General features: G+C 39.1%; 1 protein-coding gene across 1 annotated transcript in view; it reads left to right on the top strand.

Annotated features, from left to right (window-relative positions):
• The first annotated feature begins 774 nt into the window (after positions 1-774).
• Positions 775-17021, top strand: part of rasgrf1 (Ras protein specific guanine nucleotide releasing factor 1) — a 30773-nt gene continuing 14526 nt past the window's right edge. Inside the window, exons 1-14 of the mRNA XM_015042121.1 lie at positions 775-1487; positions 7186-7292; positions 7473-7620; positions 8610-8702; positions 8789-9042; positions 9610-9689; positions 9790-9983; positions 10196-10305; positions 10386-10504; positions 12537-12697; positions 13683-13746; positions 14780-14922; positions 15056-15138; positions 15233-15481. Coding sequence (XP_014897607.1) covers positions 1212-1487; positions 7186-7292; positions 7473-7620; positions 8610-8702; positions 8789-9042; positions 9610-9689; positions 9790-9983; positions 10196-10305; positions 10386-10504; positions 12537-12697; positions 13683-13746; positions 14780-14922; positions 15056-15138; positions 15233-15481 — 2081 coding nt within the window. The 5' untranslated portion in view covers positions 775-1211. The remainder of the gene's footprint in view (positions 1488-7185; positions 7293-7472; positions 7621-8609; positions 8703-8788; positions 9043-9609; positions 9690-9789; positions 9984-10195; positions 10306-10385; positions 10505-12536; positions 12698-13682; positions 13747-14779; positions 14923-15055; positions 15139-15232; positions 15482-17021) is intronic.

The following is a 17021-nucleotide window of genomic DNA, read 5'->3' as shown; positions in this document are numbered from 1 at the left end:
TGTGAGTTCCTTATGGATTTCCATTTGACTGCCCACTTTCCTCTAAACCAGGTCTTCAAGTTCACAGCTGATTGAGATGGCTGAATTTACTCCAGGAGAAACTTTAGAGACTCTTTCATGTCATTCAGGTGAGTTAAACCGGGTAAATATGTAAAGCATTGCAGACTCTGGACACCACTGGGTTAATCTTATTGCTCAACAGCCACCACAGCTGTGGTTTACAGCATTGTAAACATCTTGTTTATATTGGCCAAGCCTGTTCATATAAAGCTGTAAAGTATTACTATACAATAGTAATGCTTGTACTCCATAGAGGCAGGGAGGAGAACCAAGAGCTCCTTTTGATTATGCACTAACCATGGGGGTAAAAACTGGTTAAATATTGTCTTACAGTTTGTATAACAAGTGGCTTCAGCTTAGATGAAACCAGTGGAACTTATTAAATTAGAAATTAGTGATTACATCAACATATGTTGGGGATGAGAAAGGGGTGACAGCATTTTCTGAGCTCAGGTGTGTGAGGCACTTTCAGTTCCGAGTGTGTAAACACATTTTGAAAATAATGGAAAAATAATAATAACATCAGTAACAAGTTTATTTTGTCACTAAAGTTGCGCAGTTGTTTATGTAAAGAATTTTACAATTACTTTCCTAAATCCCAGTGTCAGAGAAGTAGCACAACTTTACGTTCTAACATTTTCTAACTTAAATGTTTCAGATTCAACAGCCCACCAGACGGACGACCCTCTCCAAGGTCCTGAAATTTGTTTTCCCAAGCATGCGTCATGTGACTGCCGAGCTCAGCGCCGAGCTTACTGGTTTCTGGAGATTTCACGTGAGAAACGGACCTCAAGCCCCCCTTTTCTCTCATCCTGCGTCTGCGGCAGTTTTTAAAGGCTCTATTCTGCTTTTTTTCAAGCCCCCCCTTCCCCCCCCCCCCCTTTTTTTTTTTTTCCACACGGATAATGAGGACGTTCAACGCACTGGGAGTGTGACAAAAGATTTTAGCATGTCGGACTGCCGCTTGCGGTTCTGCAACTATAGTTTTTAATTAAATGCCAACGCGGTGAATGCGTCGGACGGAGTGGACGAGCCCGCTGCTGGAAGTCCGCATTGAGAAAGTCATCATCTTCTCTTTGGTTTTTATTTTTCACTTCAGAAGGATGTAACGACCGACCTGCCGTGTGCAGGCTGAAGCGTCCCCCGTCAAAATGCAAAAGGGAATACGACTCAACGATGGTCATGTCACCTATCTGGGGCTTTTGGCGAAGAAGGATGGTACGAGGCGAGGATGCTTAAGCAAAAAGAGCTCGGACAACACGAAATGGCACACAAAGTGGTTCGCTTTGTTGCAGAACATGTTATTTTATTTTGAGAACGAGTCTAGCTCTCGGCCGTCGGGATTATACTTGTTGGAGGGGTGCTTATGCGACAGGGCGCCTTCACCAAAACCTTCTCTGTCAGCCAAGGAGTGCTTGGAAAAGCAGGTAAGGAGAGAGACACACAGCGACAGAGAGAGAGAGAGAGCGCACACACAGGCAGGGGACACGCACACACAACATGCGCACACACATGCACTTGCACACGATCCTCTCCCTATGTGCACAAAATACTGAGAAGGTGCAGCAATGAATGTAAAATTTGCTTCTGTGCGCTAAAAAAATGTCAGTTTTCTTGCAATATGCACGTATTTTTCTCATACGAATCCGCAAGAGAATCTCAAATCCAATGCAGTAGAAAAGCGTCAGGTTTCAGATTGCTTTGTTGCACGTTATGTAATTCATGCACGGCTTTAATGATGAGGTAAGAATAAAAAATAACACCTAATGGTGTTACAGCAGTCCTGGTGGCGAGCAATGCAGCGTATTTTGTTTCGCACCAAAACCTGCTTTCTTTATTTTTCTTCTCTTGCTTTTCTAAGCAGTTGGCACTTTTCACTGATGCGTAAAATGTAAATATATTTATGGAAGTGGCGAGGGGTGGGGAAGGCATCTGAACACATTAAACACATAAATGACTTTCGAATATCAGCCGTCGTGTATTCCACGTTTAAGGGTGGAGAAGTTGGAGCCTATCTAATGGCTTATAAATAAAACAAGCACACATAATGAGAATTGTAGAAAAAAAAAAGTTACTGTTTCGAGGTTTCCACCTTGTGGCGAAACCACATAGTTACCGTTTAGCTCCCTCTAATCTGTATTACCTGAATCAAATGATTGAGTGTGGATAGTTCTAATGGGAGTAATACACAACCTACAGGTCAGTCGCAGTCAGAGGTATGTCTGAAATGTTCTTACCAAACTATAAGTATCATAATTTGAGCATCAAGCCACCGTAAATTAAGCTTCGCTCCACTTTCTTTCCACGGCCTGCACAACATTTTGAAAATTAAAGCTTGAAATGGGTCTCAGTGCTGTTATTGTGAACATGATGCTCCTCAGAGAGCTTCTCCCCTGCTCTGTAGATAGCTCTGCTATCCAAACTGAGGCCAGACTCTCACTGCGTACAGCTGCCCCTCTGCTGACAAAGCAGAACGTAGCACACGCTCTCAGAGTTGCTTGAAAGGCAACCAGAACAGTGATCATCTGAAACCTATTTCTCCTGAAGCCCGCTGTTTCGTTTCTGCATGGAAATCCGCGCACGTCTGCGTCCTGCAGAAACGAGTCCAAATGCAAAATTTTCCACGTCGTTTCTACGCGTTTGGCACAACGTGGAGAGGTGCACAAAGATAACAGATTTACAAAGCTGATGAAACAAATTGAACAGAAACATCTAATTGGAAAATTTAAGCAACGTACAACTACTGAAACTACAGATGCTGCCGCACAATCTCTATATTATGTGTTCTCAAATGGAGTTAGTGTGAAAATGATAACGCTTGAGCCCAGGGTTTCCATGGCAACCCTTATTTGCATCCTAAAGAATGATGCAGTTGGAAGAGGCGCGATAACAGACACAGGGAGAGAGAGAGAGAAAAAGAGAGAGAGAGAGAGAGAGAGAGAGTCAGTGCATCGCATCTCTTTTATTAATGCAAGCGCTATCAGAGTTAAATTTGTTCCTTACGGTACCTTCGAGGGGTCAGAGTCCAATTATAGAAAAACGCAGCTTGTTCTCGCCTGGTTGAGGCCTCACTTTTGCCAGAAACACGCAAAGCTGGCTGTGTGCTGCATTGGGTTATATGTGCCAACAGTTTTCACAAAAAAAACACTTTAGGGGCAACAGTTGCAAGTAAGGCGAAGACTATTATTCAAATGAAGTGGTATATACGCAGAATGATTGTAAACATGCTCATCTCTTAAATATATTCTGATATAGAATAAGTGATTGTGGTGCTAGAACACAGAGCAGTGTCTGAGAACGACAAAGGGAACAAAACAAGCTTTTGTTGAATAAATGTAAAGATCATGAGGTAAAACTGTAACATGTCTGCTTCTTTTTGTCAGTTTTTTTTTTTTTTTCATATCCATGATACAATTACTCCAAATGTGGAGCAACACGGCACAAATAACGATTAGCTGCAGGTTGATAGCTGCATCTGCAGACCAACGATTGATCTCATTTGATCTGACCGAGGCAGTTCAAAGGAGAGACAATGGCTAGTTTTAGGGTGAAGTAAAGCCGTGTTAGAAGAGAGTTGTACACCAATTGAAACCTTTGATTTATTTTCAAATATATACCTACATAATCTGCCTGTCTCTGTTGACACATCTTTGGTGATTTGAGGTATTTTTTACAGAAAAATTTGTGGTGCATAAACAAACTACATAAATCTAAAACCACTGAGCGTTTAATATATTTTGTGATCGTCAAGGATTTCAGGGATGCATTAATTTTGACTACATTTGAGTTTGATACAAACACTTTCGGTCAAGCCCACACAGTATAGGTTACCTTGCAAAAGTATCCAAACCCTTTGAACTTTAGCAGTTCCCTGAATAACAAACCTTATATTCAGTTCGTTGGGGGGTTTTTGTAACAGACCAACAGAAAGCGTTGCATCATTGCGCATCATTATAAATTGGCTACATAGTTTTAAAAGTCCTCTCCAAGTCTAACTGATAAAAGGTGCACATTTGTATTCAGCATGTTATATTCAGAGAACACAAAACCAAAATCCATCTGTCTTCAGAAGTCACCGAATTAGTAACTTAGAGCTGTGGTGTGTGCAATTTAACCTAAGTATTAATAAATCGGTTCTGTGACAGTTTCAGATGTTTCTGCATAACATTACTCAACAAATAGCACTGTCAAGGTTAGGTTATAAAACATGCAGAGCTTTGAAAACCAACATTTCCCAATGAAAGTAGGCAGAAAAACAAACTTTTCAAGACATTTCTGTTCATCTGCTCATGTCAGCATGACAACTATAAGCTGTGCATACCACAAATGACCTTTATGGAAATGTGAATGTAGGAAGTCATTATTAAAAGAAAGCAATAGGAAATTCTTTTTGTCGTTCCCTGCGCGCCATATAGCTGAAGATTATCTTAGATGAGATCACAATGCAACTCCATGTAAAACACTATGTGTAGCAAACAACTAACACTGCCCTGAACACACTGCCCAACAGTGAATAATGGTAGCAGCAGCATCATGATCTGGAGGTCCTTTTTATTAGCAGGAAGAGGAGAGCATGCCCAGAGTTGACGCAATGGTGAATGGAGCTCAATGCAGGGTGATGCTTCAGGAACATCTGTTAGATGCTACAAATGATTTAAGACCCATGTTGAGGTCCAGCTTCAAGCAGAATGTTAGTGGAGCCACAGCTGCAATGGAATGGTTTAGATCGTCCTAGTCAAAGTCCAGACCTAAGCCAAAGTTAAAATCTGTCAGGAAGATTTTTAAATTGATGTCTACAGCTTCCCTCCAGCCAGTGAGACTGAACTCAAGCTCTTTTTTTTTCTTTTTTTTTTTTTTACAAAAAGAATCACCATATGATTAAACATATCCCAAAAGATTTGAATCTGTAGTTGCAAAAAAAAAAAATGCTAGCACTCACTCTGCATCTGATGAAGACCTTTGACAGGTCGGTCCACCTGCTGAGGTCTTCATTGGATAAGCTGCAGTTTGTCTACCGGCCTGGTATTGGGGTGGATGACGTCGTCGTCTACCTCCTACACCAATTCTTTTAACACCAATCATTCTGGACTTCAGAGGGACAAGCTGCATCTCTAAGAAGTGGACCGCCACATGTTCCATTGGATAATGGATTACATCACTGTCCATTCGTAGTATTTGGTGACACACGGCTGTAAGGAACTGTGCTGACACTGGCCCTCTTCAGCCTCTACACTACCGAAGTCTATGCTGCAGACCTCTCCATTAACTCCCCGGGTTGCCATACGCAGAAGTTCTCTGACTCTGGCATAGTCAGCCTCTCCAGGTGAGGACGACTCAGAGTACAGACGGTGAACTCAGGACTTTGCGAATTGGTTCCAGCAGAACCATCTCCTGACAATGTTGAGAAGATCAAGGAACTGGAGGTGGATTTCCACGTGATCAGACTCAGTACGCCGACAGCGATGAATATCCAGGCACCTGACATTGAGGTAGAGGCTGTTTAAACCCACCTGGGTTTGGTATTTACTCAGATTGTCTTCATCTGAAGTTAAAATTTTAGTGGGGCATTGAAAAAGATTAAATAAATCAATTGGAGGAGAAATAATCACAGCACTGTTGTATGCATGGCAGATTCCTTCAGTTGTTTCCTTCTCCTTCATCAGGTATTCTCTTGTTTGTCTGAAGGTAAGGCGTGTTATTTTAAACCTTGTTTTAATACAGAATACCACCAGAGCAATTAAAAACATAAGGGCATCACAGAAAATTATTTTCAAGCAAGTAAAATATGCTGTATGTCCCACAGCTGAAAACAAAGAAAGACTTCTCTTTATTTCTTCAGTCAGTTTCAGTCCAACAGACAGAATAATAAAACAACAGCTGTGAACAACTGTTCTGACTGACCAGAGTTGCTAGGAAACAGGTCCTGCACTGTTCTGTACTCAGCCATGGCTCCAGCCTCCGTGTCTTATAGCATTTCCTCCAGGGAACCATGAGACATCCCAGGATCTGAATTGGGGGAGGCTTTCCTCAGTGTGCTCCATCAGCTGCACTGGTGGGCAAAGAAGATGTGGCTTCCCCAGGCTCTGTGTGGTTTAAATCATCCGCTTGATGTCTGCAACAAGGCAGCAGAACAAACACAGTTGGTCTCAGTCGAGCAACTGTGTTTAGCAGATGAAGATTATACTAAATGCAGTATTTTTGCACACAATTTAAAGTCATACATATTTGACTTAAACCTAAGACAAAGTTTGGGAAAGATAAAAGCAGATTTCAAAACAAGGAAATCTGTCAAATGAAGATGTGTCAAATTTGATTAATTGATTTTTAACACCTAAATCGGCAGAGACAACCTGATAAAAAAGTGCCTTACTGGGTCAGATGAGGCTGAAACCTTTCTGGAACCAGCATGCATCTCCACCCTGTTATCATCAGCTCAGTTCCAACAGAGCAAATTTTGTAGCACAAAAAATAAAATAATCTACAAGGTGCCTCTTGATCCTAGTGTAAGTGCAAACCAAAGAAATATATATATATATATATATATATATATATATATATATATATATATATACACGGTAACACTTTATTTGAAGGGGGGTGAATAAGACTGTCATGACACCGTCATAAACATGACATAACACCTGTCATGAACATGAATAAGCCTTCATGAATATTTATGACTGTTGTCATAAAGCGTCATTCGGTAAATTATGACACTTTTAATACAAAGTTGACATTATTCAAAATGTCTTTGTTATGACAACTTGACATTAACCAAGAAATCATTACTGTTATAAATTTGTTATAAAAGAATTACTGATTGCACTTTAAAAATTAGGTATCTTTATGTTATTAAAGGTAAAGTTTAAACAGTAATGATTTCCTGGTTAATGTCAAGTTGTCATAACAAAGACATTTTGAATAATGTCAACTTTGTATTAAAAGTGTCATAATTTACCGAATGACACTTTATGACAACAGTCATAAATATTCATAAAGACTTATTCATGTTCATGACAGGTGTTATGTCATGTTTATGACAGTGTCATGACAGTCTTATTCAACCCCCTTCAAATAAAGTGTTACCATATATACTCATTATTTGTTTCCTCTTCTTTGTTTCAGTACTACTTTACTGTCAACTTCACCCATGAAAACCAAAAGGCTCTTGAGTTGCGCACAGAAGATGTAAAAGACTGCGATGAATGGGTGGCTGCAATATCACATGCCAGGTAAAGGTGCACACAAAGCCAATTAGACTCTGGAGTAGGGTTAGACATCTATTGGGGTTCTCAGACATATGACTTGGTTAGTTTAACATGACACGAAGCTGTGTTCATTAGCATGAGACATGTTACTCAAGATTCAGCACAGTACTAAGTGTGTTTTGTGTGTACTTTCATGTGATGCAGTTACAGAAACTTGGCCACAGAGCATGAGTCTCTCATGCAGAAGTATCTTCATCTGCTTCAGATTGTCGAGACAGAGAAAACAGTTGCTAAGCAACTTCGTCAACAGATAGAAGATGGCGAAATAGAGATTGAAAGGCTAAAGTCAGAGGTAATATTTACAGATTTTTGTTGTTGTTGTTGTTTTTATGCTCACAGGAAACACTGGAATGTAACGTATGTTAATCCCAGGCATTGCAGATCATCGCAGTTGCCAATAAATGAAAAATATTGGTAAAGCCTATGCAAGCATTTTCCCTAACTGAATTTTTATATGCATTCATATTATCTCTTCGGTTTTAGTATACTATAATGTTTAATATATGGTTATCTTGAAAATAATGAAATAAAAAAATTAAAGGCTTTTGTGTATTTTGGGATGAAAGGTGTGATATTTAAAGATTGTTACTGTGTAAGGTCAGAGAAAGTTACTTTTGTCGTTTTGTCAATATTTTGCAGACAAGCAGACCATATTTGTAATCAAATACAATTTTTTTTTTTAAATGCGAAGGTTTTTAAAGAGTCATAAAATAAGTTGGAGAGTGACTAACTTGGTGAAACGAGCCAGTTCTCTACTTTGCATCCCCTCCCAAACAAACAAGCAAAAAGCCTTCTGTGAACTTGAATATCAGCTTGTATTCTTAGGATCAAGTAGTCATTTTACTTTGATGTGCAAACTTGAGGCTTTTAATCAAACCGTTTCTGGAATGTGTATGAACTCTTTATGAAATGTTGTGACAGCTAACTGTTTTTGTGGCAACAAAATGAGAGAATCCATTTTCGCACAGAGTGGAAGAGCTCAGAGTAGTTTCTCATTGGATTTATATTTTTCTAACATCCCAATTAGCTTTTATTAATAAATAATAGTTTGACTGAATCAACTGTCAATAAATACACTGGATTTTACTGACAGATGTTTAGAACTGACTAGACATAGTTACAAGCGAAGTGAAAATTGGCGAATTAATCTCGCCAATTTTCACTGCTATGACCTGTCCAGATGACTTAGTCACTTTGTTTACTTGCTGCTACAGTAAGTGTGAGGAAGATAACAACTAGAGTGTGAACGATTAGTCTTTATTTTGGCTGCTTTTCTCACAGATTGCTGGACTGCTCAAAGACAATGAGAAGATCCATGCCAGCCCAGCAGCCGCCCCGACAGAAGACGACTCAGAAATCAAAAAGATCAAAAAGGTAACTGCGTAGAATTGAGACTTTTAGGGTCATTTCATTCATGCATTTGTGTTTTAGATGTCAACAGACTACACTGCCTGCTGCAGGTTCAGAGCTTTCTGAGAGGCTGGATCTGTAGGAGAAAGTGGAAGACCATCATCCAGGATTACATCCGCTCACCTCACGCAGAGAGCATGAGGAAGAGGAACCAGGTGGTGTTCAGCATGCTGGACTCAGAGGCCGAGTACGTCCAGCAGCTTCACATCCTGGTGAACAACTTCTTGAGGCCACTGCGCATGGCCGCCAGCTCTAAGAAGCCGCCGATTACACACGATGATGTCAGCAGCATTTTCCTCAACAGGTTGGTTCATTCTTTCTCACAGAAATCTTGAGGGGGCACTGTAGTTTCCAACTTTCTTCTTTTCCTTAAACAATATGTGGTGGACAAATCCATTACACATCCTCGGATTTGTAGGACATTATATACAGGGTTGATATTATGAAACTAGTTAGCTTAAAATGTTTCAAATTTTTTGTAAAATGAGAAAAAAAAAATTCTTCCTCTTGGCTTTTCAGTAGCATGCAAAATGAAATCTTCCGTGTTACATGCATGTCAGTTGTAATTAATTTTCTTTAGCAAGAGATTGAATGACTATCAATAACAGAAACTGCATAAAATACAATTTTTTGTTGGAAAACCATAAGCATTGATTTTACTATTACTATTAAGAGTGCACTCTACATTATTCTTTTTCCATGAATAGTTGATTTTGTTCTTCAGCTTCTATTTTGAAGACAAATTAAGATGAAAATCAAAATCAAACAGCAGATTTTTGTACTCCAACTCCAGATTTGTCTTGAGATTTATAGGTTTTAAATGTTATTATTACTAATTAAATAATGTTTTTTTGTTTTTTTCTTATTTTAGTGAAACTATTATGTTCCTGCATCAGATTTTTTACCAGGGTTTGAAGGCCAGAATAGCAAGCTGGCCAACATTAGTACTGGGTAAGAATCCTCTATTTTTTTACTCTCATCGTACAAGATTGAAATAACATCAGAGCCCCTTTAAAATGGATACTTTCTTTGTATTGGCACATTTCCACAGCTGACCTTTTCGACATCTTGCTACCTATGCTGAACATCTACCAAGAATTTGTTAGAAACCACCAGTACAGCCTGCAGATCCTGGCTCACTGTAAGCAAAACCGGGATTTTGATAAGCTGCTGAAGCAGTATGAGGCCAAGCCTGACTGTGAGGAACGAACTCTGGAGACTTTCCTCACTTACCCAATGTTCCAGGTTAGTTTGTTTTTGCCATTAATTATCTTTTTGAATACCACAAAAACAACCATGTTTTGCTGTCAGTGTTCTGCTTTAACCCAAGCCAAGCTCTCCTTGCAGTTTGTAAGGATATTAATTTTAAGTCAGACAGTTTTTCCATATATAGAATGTCCATTTTCAACTATGTTGTTGTCACAGCACCTGTCTTATTTACTGTTGTGTCTCTCCAGATTCCAAGATACATTCTTACACTCCATGAGCTTCTGGCCCACACTCCCCACGAACACATAGAAAGGAACAGCTTGGACTACGCCAAATCTAAGCTGGAGGAGCTTTCGAGGTATTCACATGACCAAAATCATCATCAAATTTCTGCTCATCTACAAATTTCAAAGTATGATGAAATTTCCTCTCTCGCAGAATAATGCATGACGAGGTGAGCGAGACGGAAAACATCAGGAAGAACCTGGCAATAGAACGTATGATCATAGAGGGCTGCGAAGTCCTCCTTGACACCAGCCAGACGTTCGTGAGACAAGGTATCCTCCGCCGCTATCACAACACGCGGGGAATTCTTGTCCTTTCACATTACCAGACTGACAGCCTGATCGCACAGGGAGCAAAGGGAATTGCTTGATGCTCTTTGGGAAGTGTGAGCATTATTCACAGGGAGAGTCTGTAATTTCCTAATGTAATTAGACTGTTCTGAGGCACACTGATGATGAATCAGGAACTGTAAATGTCACATGTCCCCAACAGGCCTTTGTGGGTGAGGAGAGGGGAAAAGCGGTGGAAGCTGATTCAATCCCTATTATCTAATGTACTACATGTTTGTTTGTCTCTGTTTTTTTCCCACTCTTAATCTTAACCAAGTCTTGCTTTTATGTTTATACATTCAAAATGAGATATTTCAATATCTGAGCTTTTGTTTTTGTTTTTTTATTTATTTATTTATTTCTGTCTGGCATTTAATCACACAAAATTGTTCCTATTTTAGATCTTTTAGGAATAATTAAAAACATTTTTTTTAAATGTTGTTTTACCTGTCTTCGGATTTAAAACTTTTCAAACATTATCTTAGTAGCTAACTTTTAAAGTATCTTATTTGTTCCACAAGCTTCTGACAATAGTTTTCCAGAGATTTCACCTGTTCTTCTGTAAGGATGACTGATGACTGAGTCAGGTTTGTAGGTCTCATTGATTTCATACACCTTTTCAGTTCTGCCTACAAATTATCTATGGTGCTGAGATTAGGACTTTGTGAAAGCCACTCCAAAAAGCAAAGACATTCGTTGTCTTTAATTCACTTTGTAATTAATGCGTTGGCTCATTCTCTATTTCGAAAACATATGGGGGCTGAAGATTTAACTTTCTCTCTGATATTGTGATGTTTTGCTTCAATATGCACACAATAATTTATTTCCTCATGATGCCATGTATTTTGTGACCTGCATTTCTTATTCATCACAGTAAGACCCACACAACTACTGCCATTACCTTACTTCACAGCTGGGAAGGCGATTTCCGTCTTGCAGCCTTCTCTCTTTTTCTTTGAAATGTAATGATGGTCATTGTGGCGAAACGCTTTGCTCATAGTTCCATCAGACCACAGCACATATCTCCTCAAGTTAAAGTTTTGTTCCTAGATGGATTAATCAGATGTTAACAGCTTCTTGGTAATGTCTTCTTCTCTGACTGGCTTTTCAGTCCAGGTCAGTGCAAGAAATAAATAGACACTATCCAATTTAGTGTAGATAGTGACACTCTCTTACTCACTTCATTCAGCATCTTCACTAGAGTTGTGCTAAATTGCATAGACACGGGTTCTATGTTCCAGTACATAGAACCCGTGTCTCCTTCCTAAAAGGCATGATGGCTGGATATCCCCATGCTATTTATTCTTACACAGAGTTAACATATATAGCTTGTTTTGGTCATGCCAACCACTTTTGATGTATTTTTACGCCATAGCCACTTCCAGCAAGCCACACTGTGCGCACATTCATTCACTGCTATGCAAAGCATTAGGTAACTTGCAGCTAAGTGACTTTCCCCAGGGCACATTGACATATGGCAGGTTAAGAAGACAGAATTCAAGTCACAACTTTCTGCAAAATGTCTCAACTTACCAGTGAGCCATCACACACCCTGGTATGTAATAGTTTGCTTAGACGAACATATGAACACCTCAAGGCATGTAGAAATTTTAACCAGGGGTGAACCAGAGTTGTGGACGTCCATAATTTTCTTCCTAATGTCTTGACTGATGCCTTTTAGTTTTTGTTTCCATTATGTCACACAAAGTGCAAAGGTGTTGCCTAAGAATATATCCAGAGATGTAAAGTTTTGAATTTGAAGTAAACAATATAAAATGACCTCGTCATTTTTAGGATTCTTAAAATAAAAATCATGTTGTTAATCCCAACTGATGTGAAACAGAACAAGCTTAGGTTTATTTCATGGCAGATGATAAGTGGGAAAAAAAATGGTTTTCGTCTTTTAAGGTACTGCATGCCAAAATCTGGGTTTCTACTGTTAATATTTATCTCCTTTTCTATTTGTGGACTATAGGGTCTTTAATCCAGGTGCCAATGAGCGAGAAGGGCAAGATCACCCGTGGGCGACTGGGTTCTCTCTCTCTAAAGAAGGAGGGGGAGAGGCAGTGCTTTCTCTTCTCCAAGCATTTGATCATCTGCACTAGGGGTTCAGGAGCCAAGCTTCATCTCACTAAGGTGGGCCTAAGCTGCAGAGCTGGCTAGAACTGTATATTTCCTTCATTTTTAACATGTCTTGTGGTACGGTGAATGTTCAAGATATAAAAAAAAAGAAGAACCATAATCAACAGCACACATATCAAGAGTGAATGCACCAATGCAGTCATGTGGAAAAAATGAGGATAACGTCAAGGCAGTCTGTTTTCTGAGCATATTTGGTCATACAGATATTTAGTATTAGGGAATTTTATGTATTATTCATATTTATTTATGTCACCTAAACAACAACAACAAAAGGGAAGGAAAAATATTTTAAATTGGTCTACAAGATGTAATTAAGGTGTCATTCATGATGGAGAATGAATATTTATTCCCACTTAAAGTAGCTAAAATTAAACACTGAAACATTACATCAGAACAGACTCCAGCCAAACAACTCTGAAAGCCAAAACTTCTAGGTATTTTCACAGAGCGTTAGTTTAAGGCTGTTCACACTAACTGATCCGGGTTGTTGCACCTTTGTGTCTTTATTTCTCCTCCGAACACACTTGTTTGATTTTCAGCTGAAATGTGCAGAACAGATGACAGATGGCAAATATTTTTAAATAAATTACTACAGTTCCCATTTATTTCTTCATCAAAAACCTGCCATTTTAACAGGGGCATGCAGACTCTTAGATCCACTGTACATTTGTGTCCAAGAAGTTAAACAGCGCATTTATTATTACTCCACATAACTCAAACCTGAAGGTTTTAAGATCCGACTTATGTTATTGATTCTCGTAGTTCAATCTACACATGGTGTGCATGCAAACATTCATCTGCATTACAGTAAGATCAATCTGTGATTTTTTTTTTTTTTTTCACAAACTCTGAGAAATGTACATTCTAAAATGATTAGTATTTTAGCAGGGTTACTTGCTGTTACACAAAGATGCATTCTGTTGAGTGAAAAACGGCTGGTGTGAAACACTAAATCTGTTTTTTTACGTGCTATTTTTAGAACGGAGTGGTCTCGCTTATAGACTGCACTCTGATGGAGGAGCCTGAGGGGACAGATGACGAGTGTAAGAGTTTAATTCATGTTCCAGCTTGCAGCAATACGCATTATATGCAGTGTGTTTGAGATTTTGTGTAATGTCTGATTGCCACAGTGCATAATAATGTAATAATGTTATAAATTCGGTCATTGGAAGTGGCAAAATTTTAATCAGTTCAGCAGAACAACCAAAATATTTTCTTTCAGGAGCTGTAATGTAAAGCAATAAAAGAACGGCATTATATATTTTAGGGCATTCGATAAGTGATTATTATTTATATTAGGAGCAGAGGTAATGGCTCACCACAGTCACTGTAAAATAGGATTTTACTTATAATCAAGAACAAAATCACAAAATAACTTAGAATTGACATTTTAACTCTGTAACATTTGGTAATAGTGGAGGTTCACACAGAGTGGCAAACATTACCAAAACTTATCTTCTTATGTATTCCAGAAAGAATGCAGATCCTTAACTTCATTTTGGAGTCTTCAAAAACCTCCTAACATTTTCCATTTCACTATTTTCCATAACACATACAGGTTGCTATATTCCATTTAGCCTTCCTATTGTCTGCAGAAAGTCTTGCTCTCTCACAGAGTTTTGCATCCTTAATGAAATGCAGACATTCAGTGAAAACAGTTTCTATGATTTAGCTTCTTGCTAGTTTGTGCTTCCTCTGACTTTATTTGAAACGCCCAAGGGATTGTAAACTTAGGTAACACTGAGTCTTGTTCAGTCTGTAACAGCTTCCTCATGAAAGCAGTGTTGTTATCGGCGTATGGTGCAATTACTGACCAGTGGGTCACCAGTGGGTCACTGGTCAGGGCTAGAAAGCTGTTAGTTCTGGTTAGCTGATTTCTCATCTATAAAAGAATAAAATATTTAAAGACATCTTACTAGGTATACTAGAGCGATTTTACTGTCCTTTACATCACAAGCTTTGTATTTTAAGCTGATTTTGCTACAGTTACATGAAATATATTTTTTTTTGTGCCATGACTGCCTATTTGATTAGAGCTATAGAGAATGACATCTTGTCTTTTTGCTCCCCTCAAAGCTAAATCCGATAAGAGCGGCCAGGACATGGAGCACCTGGATTTTAAGATTGTTGTGGAGCCAAAGGACAGTCAGTCATTCACGATCATCCTGGTGGCCTCCTCCAGGCAGGAGAAGTCTGCGTGGACCAGTGACATCAGCCAGGCATGTCAACACACATAACAATCCCCAGCAGTGAGACACGAAGCTGAGCGTGTCGGCTGAAAGCCTTCATATTACGGAACTCACTAACGTTTCCTCTGTCTCTTCTGTTTACTTCACTGCCCCTTTCCTGCAGTGCATAGACAACATCCGCTGCAATGGGCTGATGATGAACGCTTTTGAAGACAACTCTAAAGTCACGGTGCCACAGATGATAAAGTGAGACATATTTTATTTGCATTCAATACTGTGCGTCCTGCCTTCTCTGAGCCCTTTCTTTTCTGATCTTTGTGGGCCATTCTTTTGCAAATAGATCCGATTCGAGTCTGTACTGTGATGACGTGGATATCCGCTTCAGCAAGATGATGAACTCCTGCAAAGTGCTGCAGATTCGCTATGCCAGCGTCGAACGTTTGCTGGAAAGACTGACCGATCTCCGCTTCCTTTCGATTGACTTCCTGAACACTTTCCTGCACTCCTACCGCGTGTTCACCACCGCTGACGTGGTGCTGGATAAACTCATTACTATCTACAAGAAGCCCATCAGTGCCATCCCTGCTCGGTGAGTCATGAGGCATATTTGAGCATATTTGAATGTTTTACTGCCATCAATGACACTTTTTTTTATCAGAAAACAAATAAAACTCTTAAGAGTCTGGCATATCAGCATCTCTCTCGTTGGATAAAAGGCTAATACTTGTGAAGTGTGTTCCCCACTTAAAAGTTTTGACATTTTAATCACGCTTGAATGTTTTTAAATAATCAAACAAATTCTTATCTCAAAGACAACCTCACAAAATAGTAAATGCAGTTTGCTAAGGATTTTATTAACTAAGCAAAAACATCCATCTAAATCAATCTTGCCCTATGTGAAAACATGTTTACTTCCTGAACCTAATTGATTTTGCTGCTGTTGTCAGTAGGTGCCATCGAGTGTTTGAGATATTTGGAAATTTGTCTTCCCTGTCCGTCTTCCCTGTGATAGATTGCAAACTTTGACTTTTTTTTTTTTTTTTTTGGAAAGCTGAATTCAGTTTCTCTAGCCACTGCTTGACACGATGCCAGTATTACAAAATCAGGAAACCATTTAAATGGAATCAGTTTAACAACAGGAAATAGGCAAAAACCGACACATTGTGGCCCAAAAAATTGAATAACAGTTGCTAAAGAAAGACACTAATATCCATTGGTCTAGAAACAAATACAAAGCCATTTATAAGTTTTTTGAGAATCTTACAAACTTCATCAAAAGCCATTATGCAAACATGGGCAAAACATGGAAAAGCGATTAACATTCTTCGGAGTGGCCAGTGGACCAGAATTACCCCGAGAGTGCATTGATGACTCACAAAAGAACAAGAACAACATCTAAAGGACTGCAGAGTTTACTTGCAGTCTTGAGGCTGATTTGATGCTGAATGTGACCTTGAAGATTTGCCATAATCAATGTCCCGCCATCAGTTTGGGACCTTAGCCAATGCACACATGGGTACTGCAGCAAGTCCACCTGAACAGCTGAAAGAAATAACAAAATTGTGGTTTTGGAGCGATTTAGCAAAAGTTGGGATGCTCTGTTATGATTTTAAACAATTTATGGCTGAAAACCTTCAATTGCAGGTAAATTAAAACAATCATGCAAAGAACAGACAGCCAAATTTCCGCTACATTAATTTAAAATAATGACTGCATGTTATCAGAAAATATATTCAACAATCTGAAACATTTAAGAGAGACAAAAAAGAAGAAGCAGAAGAAATCAGACAGAGGCCAGATACTTTCTCTCTGCGCCATATTTGTTTCAGCAGGTAGTGAGAAGACAGAAAGGCATCAAATAAGGGGCAATGCTCTATTATGTTTCAGTTTGTCTGCATGAACTTGTGTAGGTTGTATGTGTGCTTTGGGTCAGTAATTGGGTCCAGTTAGTTCTTTTTGGCTGGGAGTGCCCAAACTCTGATCTGTCGCGCTATGGCAACCATGCTTAATGCTGCAGGACCCCACCCTTCCCTTGTTTCCCTCTCTTCATTTTTTTTTTTTTTTTTTTTTTGTGATAGTTTGACGCTGAAAAATAAAAAAAGTGTTTTATTTTGGGCAGTCTCCGCGGC

This window comes from Poecilia latipinna, unplaced genomic scaffold (assembly GCF_001443285.1).
Source record: "Poecilia latipinna isolate Pla-1442-1.1 unplaced genomic scaffold, P_latipinna-1.0 Scaffold578, whole genome shotgun sequence".
Taxonomy (NCBI): Eukaryota; Metazoa; Chordata; class Actinopteri; order Cyprinodontiformes; family Poeciliidae; genus Poecilia; species Poecilia latipinna.
The sequence above is the reverse complement of the archived record's forward strand: the minus strand, read 5'-3'. Positions and strand labels throughout refer to the sequence as shown.